General features: G+C 33.3%; 1 protein-coding gene across 1 annotated transcript; it reads left to right on the forward strand.

The window, feature by feature from the left end:
• The first annotated feature begins 428 nt into the window (after nt 1–428).
• On the forward strand, nt 429–13,775 carry LOC109066007 (copine-3-like). The gene is made up of 16 exons (XM_019082987.2): nt 429–667; nt 3,498–3,638; nt 4,833–5,012; nt 5,111–5,185; nt 5,728–5,799; nt 7,215–7,295; nt 7,704–7,793; nt 9,048–9,146; nt 9,236–9,319; nt 9,422–9,481; nt 10,573–10,706; nt 10,798–10,852; nt 10,936–10,987; nt 11,088–11,221; nt 11,293–11,529; nt 12,534–13,775. The coding sequence occupies exons 2-16, from the start codon at nt 3,507–3,509 to the stop codon at nt 12,669–12,671; spliced, it is 1,623 nt and encodes a 540-aa protein (XP_018938532.2). The 5' UTR covers nt 429–667; nt 3,498–3,506; the 3' UTR covers nt 12,672–13,775.
• The last annotated feature ends 30 nt before the right edge of the window (nt 13,776–13,805 follow it).

Below are 13,805 nucleotides of genomic sequence, written 5' to 3' on the forward strand. Positions count from 1 at the left end.
AGGAAATATTTCACATTGCGGTTATTGATCCCTGTGAGTTAATTTTTTTGTAATACAGAATTACTTTTAAATGTTCGCTCTGTATTTCATGCTCACTTTTAAGACATTTCGACTAATGGAATAGCGCTAAATAGTTGATTCTGACTGAATATAGCTAAATATATGTATATATACTTATTAAATAGCTTTTTAGCACATTAAATTTTGTATTTTGATTTCTTACTCAAGAAGCACAAAGCAAGTTTGTTAAAACATAAAATATTTAAAAAAAATAGTTAAGATTAACCATAAGTTCCTTTAAGTAATGAAATTTAACAAATAATTTCGAAAAGCTCAAAATAAAATTTACAGACAGTTTAACAGCCGAAACAAACAATCTGTGTAGAGACACTCCCACTGGTTGTGGCTCTCGATGTCCTAGTTTCGTAATCTACTGCGCATGCGCTGTATACCGTGAGAGGGGCGCTGCAAAAGTTAATCTCTCAAGAGCGGATCAAAACAGACGCTTTACATTAGATTCTGGAGATTCTGTTGTTATTTACGACAACGTTTTTAACAGCAAGCTTCGCAACATCGAGGAGACTGAAACACAAGGAAAAATAAACCAGACTGAACCGAAACTAATAACACAGTTACGCAGTCAGACAGCGACTACTGACTACTCAAGGTAAAATATTCAGACTAGATTTATGCCATAAAATCGAGATCCTTAAGTTACAGTTTTGCTGTAGTTAAAACAATTATTTCCATAGCCATGTGAGTATAGCATAACGGCATAGCAGATGATGAAGTCATGGCAGGGGCGTAGATTACGCGGGGGACGTGTCCCCCACCCCCCGACTTTTAATATCACGTAAATTCGTCCCCAGCACTTTTTCGGCCAAGTGTGTTCGCATAGAGAAAGTCGAACCAGGAAATCACTAATATGGACAAAGGCGTCCAGCTATTGCTGTATGAAAACAGTTGTTTTCACTGAAAAACAGAAACGTTTGGAAACATGAAGACAAACATACGATTGCGACAATATATGGTTTATTTGTGTTTTTCAAGTCATCTCCAGGTAATAAATAAAGTAGGCATTTACTTGATCCAAAGTACAGCAAAACAGTACACTTTTTAAATGTTTTTACTATTTAAAATAACTACTTTTCTATTTGAATATATTTTAAAATGCAATTTATTGTGATTTCAAAGCTACATCTTTAGCATCATTACTCCAGTCACAGGATCCTTCAGAAATCATGCTGATATTCTGATTTGCTGCTCAAAAAACAAACAAAAAAAAAACCCATATATTATTATGATGATGTTGAAAACAGCTGAGTAGAATATGTCACGTTTCTTTGATGAATAGACCGTTTAGAAGAACAGCATTTATCTGAAATAGAATTCTTTTATTACATTATAAATGTCTTTATCATTTTTGATCAATTTAAACCATCCTTGCTAAATAAAAGTATTAATTTCTATATCTTCTTTTCCGAAAAAGCTTTTGAATGGTATAATGTTACAAAAGCCTTTTATTTCACATAAATGCTGATCTTTGGATCCTTCTATTCAGCAAATAATCCTGAAAAAAATGTACACAACTGTTTTAAGTATTGATAATAAAAATAATAATAATTAAAAAAGGTTTCTTGAGCAGCAAATCAGCATATTAGAATGATTTCTGAAGGATGTGACACTGAAGACTGGAGCAATGATGCTGAAAATTCAGCTTTGATCACAGCAATCAATTCCATTTTAAAATATATTCAAATAGAAAGCATTTATTTATTTAAGCAGTTATTTTAAATAGTAAAAATATTTCACAACATTACTACTTTTGCTGTACTTTGGATCAAATAAACGCAGGCTTGGTGAGCAGAAGAGATTTCTTTAAAAAAACAAAAAATCTTACTGTTCAAAAACTGTTGACTTGTATATAGCTTACAGAAATGTTATACTGTAATACTGAGAAGTACCTTTAGAGTTTATGTACATACCATGGTGCACAAATCTTTTAAAAAGGTAAAGTGACGTGACATACAGCACAAAGTATTAAGTATTTAGGAAAACATTGTGTTTTATTACCATTTGATACGACCCTACTTTCAATATGGGTAAATAACTTCAATAACTTAGACATTTAATAACAACCTATTAAATGTCTAACATGTTATGACAGAACTGATAATATGTCAAGTTTTCCATTCAAGAGTCTCCATTGTTCCTCCCACACAGAATTGCACAGTGATTCCTCACACACCTCCTCTCATGCTCAAGGTTTCTGTTTAAATTACTGTTGCCTACAGCTCATTCTGCTCAAGCCTTCTGCATGAAAACAACACCTATTAATCACACTACTGTATAATTCACACTTAAAGTAAGATTATACACTAAAAATACTATTTTATTATGATTATATGCATAGTACAAAGTGTAACTGGTTAGTCATTTAAAGAAACTGATATATTATAAAGATAACACTTTACAATAAGGTTCAATTTGTTCACATTGGTTAAAATAAACTAACAAGGAAAAATACTTCTGAAGAATTTATTAAACTCAGTTAATGTTAATTTCAACATTTACTAATACATTTTTCAAATCAAAGGTTTTATCTGCAAAAATTATTTATACAACCAGACATAACACAAACTAAAATGAATGAGATTAATAAGCACGGTATCATATGTATTGTTCATTTTTGTTCATTAACTAATACTAACTTATAAGACCTTGTTGTAAAGTGTTACCATTATAATTCTATTTATTTGTTTGAATTCATTCCAGGTGATATGGAGCTTAAAATTGTATTGTATAGAAATATATAATGTAAAGATAACCCTAATAGGTTGCATATATATATTTATATATATATATATATATATATATATATTTGCAACCTATTAGGGTTATCTTTATATACATACATATATACATATACATATTAAATAGACTCATATACAAAACATACACTAATTTAAATAAATGAATTGCCTTAGAGAGACTTAAGTTATGTTGCAAGTTGACTTAAGAATGTGCAGTTACAATAGTATTGTTTTCAGTTGTTCATTTAAATTAAATAGACTTTAAAAAACAAACAAAAAGCAGTTAATTATTATTATTAAACTACTATTCATAATGAAACAACATCAGCAACATTCTGAACTAAACACATTGTCATTCTTTACAGTAGCTACAGAACCGGTCGGATTCAAGCATAATGTGTTCTGACAAGTTAGGTTGATTAAACAAATAAGTAGCGTGGGAAACTAAAACGTACTCTGTCTGTGTATATATAAGTACATTATGCAGTTTGGCCTATTTAAATAGTAGTTACAGAGGCCACAGCATGCAATGTTATCAAGCACAAATAGAAATACAGAAACCAGTGGATTGTTCCTAATATGACTGTCTACCAGTTTGTGGCATAGAAATTGCAGTTATTGCAAATGTTTTCAGTTCTCATGGCACATTCATCAAGTTTCCATGTAATGTTTCCATGTAAACAGATCAGTCCAATGGCAGCATCGTGTGTGACCAAGGTGGAGCTAACAGTCTCCTGTGAAAACTTGCTGGACAAGGATGTGGGGTCCAAATCTGACCCGCTGTGTGTCCTGCTCATGGACACATCTGGAAACCAGTGGTTTGAGGTCAGTTCAACTGTTGTTTGTTGTGCATACTGTTCAAATGTATATGTGACCCTGGAGCACAAAACCAGTCTTAAGTCGCTGGGGTATATTTGTAGCAATAGCCAAAAAACATTTTATGGGTCAAAATTATCGATTTTTCTTTTATGCCAAAAATCATTAGGATATTAAGTAAAGATCATGTTCCATGAAGATATTTTGTAAACTTCCTACCATAAATATATCAAAACTTAATTTTTGATTAGTAATATGCATTGTTAAGAATTCTTTTGGACAACTTTAAAGGCGATTTTCTCAATATTAAAATTTTTTTGCACCCTCAGCTTCCAGATTTTCAAATAGTTGTATCTCGGCCAAATATTTTCCGATCCATCCATAAACCATACATCAATGGAAAGCTTATTTATTCAGCTTTCAGATGATGTATAAATTTAAAAATAAATTGACACTTAAAGTGGTCATACGATGAGATTTCAAATTTTCCTTTCTCTTTGGAGTGTAACAAGCTCTTGGTGAATAAAGAAGATCTGTGAGGTTGCAAAGACTAAAGTCTCAAATCCAAAGAGATATTCATTATAAAAGTTAACACTCGTCCACACCCCTCTGAAACAGCTGGTTCTAACATGCCCCAACATCTAAACGTCAGTATGTGGGAAGATTTGCATAATGACGCCCAGCTGTAAGAAGGCGCAAAGAAAGAAAGCGTACCTTTTATTCTCGTTGTAGTATTGTTGCCGCCGCTGCCATGTCGTATAGACGCTGTGTGTTTCACTGTGAAAATGATGTTTATATCACGTTAATAATGGGTTTTATGTTTATGTCTCGTCGCTCCGGGCCGGACAAGGCATCACAGTATGTTAAGAGGCGTAACATTTCCGTCACAAGCTTGAGGAATTCAGCCAATCACAATGGGCTGGATAGCTGGCCAATCACAGCACACCTCGCTTTTCAGAGCGATGAGCCTTGTAAAAATCGACGCGTTTCAGAAGGCGGGGCATAGAGGAGAAACAATAATGTATGTGGAAAATAATTTGTTTTTTTAACCTTAAACCTCATAAACACATTTCATTACACCAAATACACAAAATAATGTTATTTTTAGCAGCATCATATGACCCCTTTAAGACTGGTTTTGTGGTCCAGGGTCACATATGTGAAAATGCATGTTTAGGAATCTGAAAGTGTTTTGTTTTGTAGGTCGATCGCACTGAGAGGGTTAAGAACTGCTTAAGCCCAAAATTTGCCAAGAAGTTTGTTGTCGATTACTACTTTGAGGTCGTTCAGAAGCTCAGATTCGGCATTTACGATATTGACAATAAAACCATCGATATAAGCGATGATGACTTCCTGGGCGAGTTTGAGTGCTCGTTGGGTCAGGTAAGACAACCAAAGATCCAAAACATCCGTGTTTTGAATTCATTTTTCCTGCATGACATTATCTGATGTGTTTTTTTTTTTTTTTTTTTTCTACACAGATTGTTTCCAGTAGCAAGCTGACGAGACCTTTGATGCTGAAGAACAAGAAACCTGCAGGAAAGGGAACGATTACGGTGAATGTCCATGATATTTCACATCATATTTACTTTAGATGTGGTTGCTTGAGAATAATATTTTTCCGTAAAGTTGTTGTGGCATAAAGAGCATCAGCTTATTGTGGATAGTGATGAACTTATATATATAATTCAGTTTTAATATATATTAAATATTTCTATTTAGTAAGATTTTTTATTTATTTTTTTACATTTGTTTTAAAGTCACCAGGGCTGCATTTATCTGGTCAAAAATACAGTAAAAGCAGTAATATTTTAAAATATTATTACAATTTAAAATAACTGCTTTTTTCATGATTACTACGTAATAACTAATTTGTTCATGATTCTTTGATGACTAGATTACAAAACAGCATTTATTTGAAACGGAAATATTGATATACCTTTTCTGTCACTTTTGATCAATTTAATACATCCTTGCTCAATAAAACAGTTATTAAATAGTGATCACCACTTTAAGATGTCTGTCAACTGATTAGAATCAAGAATTCACTATTGCCGTGTTATAACAGCAGATATTTGTATATTTATATTCACTTCAGATCAGTGCAGAGGAAATCAAGGACAACAGAGTTGTGAATTTTGAGATGGAGGCCAGAAAACTGGACAATAAGGTAAGACGTGAGATGTGAGTTTGTGAATTCGCTTTACTTTTAAACTGTAAAATGCATTCAGCAGGGTTCCTACGTGGTTTGGAAAAGTATGGAATTTAGAGAGAGCAGAGTATGGAAAAATATTTGCATTTCCATTTTTTTTTCTAATAGAATTTAAGAATTTAATGAAAGCAAGTTTATCATACAATGGCCCTGTCCCAAATGGCACCCTAAACCCTCGCGGTCTTCCTCTGAATCCGCACTTTCGTGACGTAATGCCACTTTGACTGTCGGGTAGAAGTCTGCTGTGAAGCTCGCCCCAGTGTGGGCTCGGCAGAAGTGTGGATCGAGGGTTGCATAACGGCCGCAAAATGACAAATAAGACACCCTACGGTCTCGTGGACTTAACGGAGACAGGCACGCGGCGGCCATTGTAAGTCTGTAAGACCGCAAGTGCACATGAAGTGTTCCATTTGGAAGAGGGCCAATAAGTGGTAGCTGTTTAGTGATTCTTTAGTGATTGTCAAACACGACTAGTGCACTTGGTACAAGATGCACTTTTTCATTTTGCATTTTGGGTTTCTTCTCACGATATTCTTAGTACCATATTACATAGTCTCAAGGACCTTTGCAAAAATAGAAAATATACAGACTTGTATGTGCACACGAGAAACCATTACGCTTATCATATAGGACAATGCATACTGAGCCACCTATTGTGCCATGATCAGCCCATTTCATGGTGTGGTTTTCTGGCCGCCACAAAATATGCATTAAAGAGACCTAAGGAAAGCCACATTTTGAGCAAGCAGATCTCTATCAATTCATGTGCATCCATGCTGTTGCTTTATTTATAGCAAGATGGAAGTGATGCACAAAGGAAATGGGTTATATAAAACTAGAAATGTGTGTTAAGAATGCAAAAAAATTCCCATGGACATGTGAATAGTTTCTCGAGGGGACAAAAAAGTTTCTTGTGTGCATGAAAAAAAAAAGAATCAGCAAAACGATATGTGACCCTGGACCACAAAACTGAAATTGAGATATATATATCATATGAAAGCTGAATAAATAAGCTTTCCATTGATGTATGTTTTATTAGGATTGGACAATATTTGGCTGAGATTAAGTTTTGATATATTTACGGTAGGAAATTTACAAAATATCTTCATGGAACATGATCTTTACTTAATATATCCTAATGATTTTTGGCATAAAAGAAAAAATTATAATTTTGACCCATACAATGTTTTTTTGGTTATTTCTCAAAATTTACCCCAGCGACTTAAGACTTTGGTCCAGGGTCACATATATCAGTGGGGCTCTACAAAAATCTACTGAGAGGTTTGGAAATTTGAGTCTGGAAAAGTATGAATTTTGAAATGGAAAATTTGTAGGAACCCTGATTCAGTGTCTAAATTTGGGTTTCCTTGCAGGATTTCTTTGGAAAATCAGACCCCTACCTGGAATTTTACAGGCAGACGGAAACAGGCTGGCAGCTTGCTCACAGAACTGAGGTGCATTGTGTGTTTGCATGTTGATGTGGAATATTAGCTGCAACAGAGGGTGCTTAAACTCTGTGAAGGATTGTTGTTAATGTTTATTGTGAATGTTAAAGGGATAGTTCAACCAAAAATGAAAATTCTGTCATTAATTACTCACCCTTGTGTTGTTCCAAACCCGTAAGACCTTTGTTCATATTCAGAACACGAATTAAGATATTTTTGATGAAATCCAAGAGGTTTCTGACCCTGCATAGACAGCAACAGAACTGCCACATTCAAGACCCAGAAAAGCAGTAAGGACATCGTTGCTGTCTATGCAGGGTCAGAAAGCTTTTGATTTCATAAAAAAATATTCCGATCTTGTTCCGAAGATTTTCAGTTTTGGGTGAACTATCCTTTAATGACTATCTTTCATACCAGGTGGTGAAGAATAACTTGAATCCTTGCTGGAGGCCTTTTAAGATCCCTCTACGATCTCTATGTGCAGGAGACATGGAGAAACCAATCAAGGTAGAGTCTGCGTTCAGTGGTTGTTATAAAAAGTTATTTTATAACATTAAAAAGCTCTCTGTTGCTAACACAAGTGTCATATAAAAGGCTGGCATCTTGGATTAACAATCCGTAATTGTTCTGGCTACATTGTAGAAGCTATAAAACGCTGGCTTGGCTTTGGCTTGGTAGTCAGAGTGTTTTTTTTTTTTGTGGTTTACAATCAGTGTTCATGACTTTGTTATTTTTCTTACAAAAGCATCTTAAAGGGAAACTCACTGTCGGGGAAAGAGCAGGTATTTTTCATCAGAACGGCTGTTTCATTTGTAAATGTATGTTTGTCACTGAGTAGCTGCTGGTTTGTCCTTCATACGTCAGTAGATGGGAGCTATTCTGTCAAAATTGTTTCCTGAATGAGTTCATTGTTAACCATTTTCATGTTTTGAACCCTTTAGCTTGATGAAAGGGTCATGCAGATTTGCTGATATTACAATGAAAACAGTTATTTTAATAGAATGTATAAAAATATCAAATAAACGAATAACATAAACATATATCAAATTATATTTTTAAAATAATAATAATCAAAAATAAATAAATTGTAACTTCTGAATTGAATATAATTCATTGTAATTATAGAAATGTTTTTTACTTATAAAAATATTTGTATTTATTTATTTTGTATTACATATTAAATGTTTTAATATAGTTCAAAATAATATTAATTACTATATTTCAGTGGTAAGTCATGGAGTACAAATGAAAATTTTAAGTTGTATGTAATAAACTGTAATGTTTAAATGTTTTATTTTAAGTTTAAGATGTTTTTATTTTTTTGCATTATAATAATAATGTTACTTAGAATACTAACATAACTTAAAATACTTAGAATACTGTTAATTACTGTATTTCAAATTATGCTGTTTTCTCAGAAAGACTCACTGTCCTAGTGAAGGATTCAGAGAACACACTGCTGCTAGAGTGTTCTTTGACAACAGGTTTCTTCATATATATATCTAACCTTATGAAATGTGTGCAGTGGAGATGGCAGGGTGTGCAATGTCTTTCATTCATCTACTCATGTAGAGTTCTCAAGTTTGGTGTGCTGTTTTGGTGGTGTCTTACAAATTTTTCAATGAAGAGACCCATAGACCTGTGCTATGGTTCTTCATTTGGTGGACTTTTTTGCATGACCTTTCTAAATTCCCCTCTGTTTTACCCTTCAATTTCATTCACTCCAGATCACTTCATGCTGTATTTTTCAACCCTGTCTAGGTTGAATGTTACGATTATGACAGCGATGGATCTCATGATTTGATAGGGATTTTTGAGACCAATATGAAGCGTCTGCAAGAGGCCTCTCGCACCACTCCGGTGAGATGATCCTCAGCACACTTTTGATTTCAGTACCTGATGAATGTGTGAATGTTTCTGAACTAAAGATGCTGATTTGTGTCATGCAGGCCGAGTTTGAGTGTATAAACAGTAAGAAGAAACAGAAGAAAAGTTATAAGAACTCTGGAGTAGTGTGTGTGAAAGTTTGTCAGGTATTCTATCACATAAAAACACCTGTCTGATTTCATTCTCAACATTTAATACAAACGTTACAATGCAAATGTTTCTGGACTTGGTTGTATTTGATGTCTCAGATTACCAAGGAATACACCTTTCTGGATTACATCATGGGAGGCTGCCAGATCAATTTCACTGTAAGTTCAACATTCAGCTGTAAAGTCTAACTTTAGCTAGGCAGCTTCTCTGGCCCCATGTGCACTTGGTATTAACATCTGTGGGTTGCTATGTGTTTATTTTCCCATATGTTAATTTTTAAAATTGAATTTATTTTCCAAATGCAATATATGTATAATGAAAATATATATATTGCATGATATATATTATAAAAAGTATTCTAAAATTATTAGACATAGCAAGTGTGCCTATGAATGAATTTCCTTCATGTTGGAGCAGTGTTTTATTATATTTATATTATAAAAACTAATATAATTTTCTACATTTATTATAAAAACAACAGTAATACAAAATAAAATAAAAGTTATATTTACAATATAATTAATACGTTTATGTATGGATTATGTATTTATTTATTTTATTTATTATATATTAAAAACACATATTGGGTAAGAATGATATTTTCTGACATACCATGTATTACGTCTCTGTGAATTTAAGTCCTTAATGTTGGAGCCATAATATACACAAACACACACACACACACACACACACACACACACACACACACACACACACACACACACACATATATATTAACAATTAACTAATTGATATATAAAAACATTTGCATAGAATTATATTTGATGAATTTGCATATATCTCTATAAAGTCCTTCATGTTGGAGCAATATTCTATATGTATTATAAGACAATATAAATGTAATATTTATTATAAAACACTTATAATACTAAATGATAAATAAAATAAATGACATTTTCCTGACATGCTTTTGGAAAGTTAGTAATATATTTTAGTTATATATTTTGATATAAATATTGTTTTATTTATTATTTATAATATATAAAAAGACAGACATATTTGCATATAATTATATTTGCATGTATTACGATGTTGCTTCATGTTGAAATAAAAAATATGTTTTAATACAAATACATTTTCATTTTATTTTATTTATGATGTATAAAAATACATGTGCAGAGAGAAAGATATTTTGCATGTATTGCCTCTCTATGATTTAAATTCCTTCATGTTGGAGCAAAGTTACTCATGTCATACCCATGTGGGTCTCATCTTTCTTCTCTTCCAGGTGGGCATAGACTTCACTGGGTCAAATGGTGACCCCAAGTCACCTGATTCTTTACATTACATCAGTCCTCAAGGTGTGAATGAATATCTCTCAGCTATCTGGTCAGTTGGCCTTGTGGTCCAGGACTATGACAGGTACAAAGGCACAAGGAACATTTTTATTCATCATACAGTATTTAAAAAAAAAACAAGCACTAGGTCTAATGCTTTCTTTCATGTCCTGTAGTGACAAAATGTTTCCTGCATTTGGATTTGGCGCCCAGATTCCACCTAGTTGGCAGGTAAATTAAATTACATCACATGTTACTGTGACAAACTCCCAGAAGCCTCCATTTATTATTATTATTATTTTTTTTTTCTCTAGGTGTCTCATGAGTTTCCTCTCAACTTCAATCCCGCAAACCCATTCTGTGCAGGTATGGTACAATGACAATATCAGTTTTAACTGTCTTCAACCCTCTGTGCATGACAGGAAATGATGTGTATAAACAGGAAGTTGTATTTCTCTTCCCATAGGTGTGGAGGGTGTGGTGGAGGCCTACAGGATGTGCCTTCCTCAGGTCAAACTTTACGGACCTACGAACTTCGCTCCTATTATTAACCACGTGGCTCGTTTCGCACTGCAGGCTTTACAGCAGAACACAGCGTTGGTGAGGTTCAACCCAAACCCAGATATACTGACGCTTGATGTCTCTCTGACTCCGTCCCGTATCTGTTTCAGCAATACTATGTCCTGCTGATCATCACGGACGGAGTGATATCGGAGGTGGTTGATAAGCGTGGAGCCATAGTCGCAGCCTCCCGCCTGCCCATGTCAATCATCATTGTGGGCGTAGGCAAAGCCGACTTTACAGACATGGAGATTCTGGATGGAGATGACGGGCGACTGAAGTCTATCAAAGGAGAACCGGCCGTACGCGACATTGTGCAGTTCGTGCCCTTCAGAAAGTTCCAGAACGTGAGTGAAAAACTGGTCTGGGGAGTTTCATACACAGACTAATTTGGGCTTGCTCTTGCTTTGACTTTTCTTATTTTGGTTTATATTATTTTGTTTTGCTGCATCCTGTAGTATTTTTAATGCACATTATTGCTTCACAAAGCATTCAGCTGTCACAGCAGTCATATTCATCTGTCCTTGGACTCTAAAAGTTTTTTTTTTTCTGTGGCATATTTTGGTTTTGCTTTATTGGTTTAATAGTATTACTCATACTTCGAGTTATTGATTTGAATTAATCCCTAACCAGTGTTATTATTGTTAACTATAACTAAAAGTAAAACGATTAAAAACTGTTAATTAAAATCAGGCCGAATTAAAATTAAAAATGAACATTAGATGAAAAAAACACTACATTTTGCAATGGCAACTAACTAAAATATGTTTGAGTGCTACTTTAAGTTACTAAAACTAAAACTGAAATAAAAATAAATTAAATATAAAAAAAAAATATATGAGTGCATAACAAAAATACTAAAATTAAAATGAAAACTAAAAATATAAAATAAAAGCTAATTCAAAATATTAATAAAATACAATAATATTATCTAAATAATAAAAATGCCATTGTCCCAAACATTAACTTTGTCTAAAAACTTATCATGTATCATTTGTGCTATGGTAGATTACATTGTTATTAATTATTTAATAATTATATGAATATAATATAAATTATATAATTATTATACATTATATTATCTAAAAAATATAGGTAACTTTACTGCTAAAAACTGCCATTTGTCACAAGGATCAAGTGGAAAAAGTCCAAATGTTCATTAAATGATATTCTGAAAGAAATGTGAATGATTTTTGGTAGCTAATCAGTAGCTGATCTAACATGACATGAGCGCAGAATACGGTTTTATATTGTAACTAACACTATGAAGCTTAACCCCTCTCGCCATCTCCGACCTTCTTCTGCTGCTCAAAGTCAGAAATACGATAAGTATCGTTTTCTCTCTCTCTAGGCTCCTAAAGAGGAGCTCGCTAGGTGTGTTCTAGCGGAGGTTCCTGGTCAGGTCGTCACCTTCTTTAACATGATGAAGCTCCTGCCTCCTAAACCAAACACTCCAGTGGACTCTCCAAATGGGCCACCACAGAACTGATGGACCTGGTAACTTCCTTCATACCACATACAACTCCATAACTGGACATCACCAACCTGCTGACCTGCTAACCATAGGCTTTCTTAAAGAGAAATACCACTAGATACATTTGGTTTGCATTGGTTTTAAATTTCAGTTATGAAATTATTTACTTTTTAAATCATTTTATACTTATTTACATGTTTTCTTCTGCCAAATGATCTTGCAGTGGTCTATTATAGAGCTTGTTTGGACTCAAGTATCCTACTCTAAATGATCTGTTACTGAAAAAAAAAAGTACTGAAGTTTAAAGTCAACCTTGTTAGTGTTCCAGTTATGACAAGAGAATACAGCAATGGTGTGAAGGATTTTTTATTTTTTTTTATTTTTTAATCTCCATTGTCATTCCCATTAACTAACTAAACAAAATTGTTTACAGTTAGCATTATCTCATTAATTTTTCATGTCATTATCATTCTTTACATCTTATATTTGTATAAGATTTTTTAATCAGTGCCTCACAAAGCCATTTCTTCATATATCTAATGCATAATATTATATACTGATCACATTAATGTACCTGATCATTTAAGTTCAATTCCTACAGGAAAAAAAAAAAAAAGTGAATGTATTTTTTATTTAATTCTATGGAAATCATGGGGAACCTTTTCACATTGCCAAGTTGAATTTTTGACTAGAATGCACATAAAGCTAAAGCCACTGAGGAATGGTGCTCAGATCTCAATCTGTACAGATGAAAGCCATAGATACTGACGTCTAGATAGGCCAGTCATCCTGTTATGTGCCTGAATGCAATATGCATTACTACATTAATAATAATAATATGCCAAGATAATCAGCTTTTTGGAGCAGTATTAACTGTTTAAGATGCAGAACAAGATTGTTTTACATTTTAATCACAATGTCTGTAATAGCACGTTGTGCTCAATTAGTGCTGAGAGATCTTAAATGTAATTTAAATAAAGCTATTTTTATCAGATATAGCATCATTATAATGTAATGTGTCAGCTAAGCAATGCATGATATGTTTTGCTGATATGTCTTTCATCTGTGTTCTTGTAGCATGCTTGTTTCACATACAGTAAATAAAATAGCGAAAAGTTGCATTGTTTATTTTTTTTGCAATATTATTGA

The sequence above is a fragment of the Cyprinus carpio genome, chromosome A24 (assembly GCF_018340385.1).
Source record: "Cyprinus carpio isolate SPL01 chromosome A24, ASM1834038v1, whole genome shotgun sequence".
Classification (NCBI taxonomy): Eukaryota; Metazoa; Chordata; class Actinopteri; order Cypriniformes; family Cyprinidae; genus Cyprinus; species Cyprinus carpio.

Coding starts and splice junctions, on each gene's coding strand:
- LOC109066007 (XM_019082987.2), top strand. CDS start 3,507: ATGGCAGCATCGTGTGTGACCAAGGTGGAGCTAACAGTCTCCTGTGAA. Junction 5,800..7,214: donor CCAGAAAACTGGACAATAAG/GTAAGACGTGAG, acceptor GTTTCCTTGCAG/GATTTCTTTGGAAAATCAGA. Junction 7,794..9,047: donor ACATGGAGAAACCAATCAAG/GTAGAGTCTGCG, acceptor AACCCTGTCTAG/GTTGAATGTTACGATTATGA.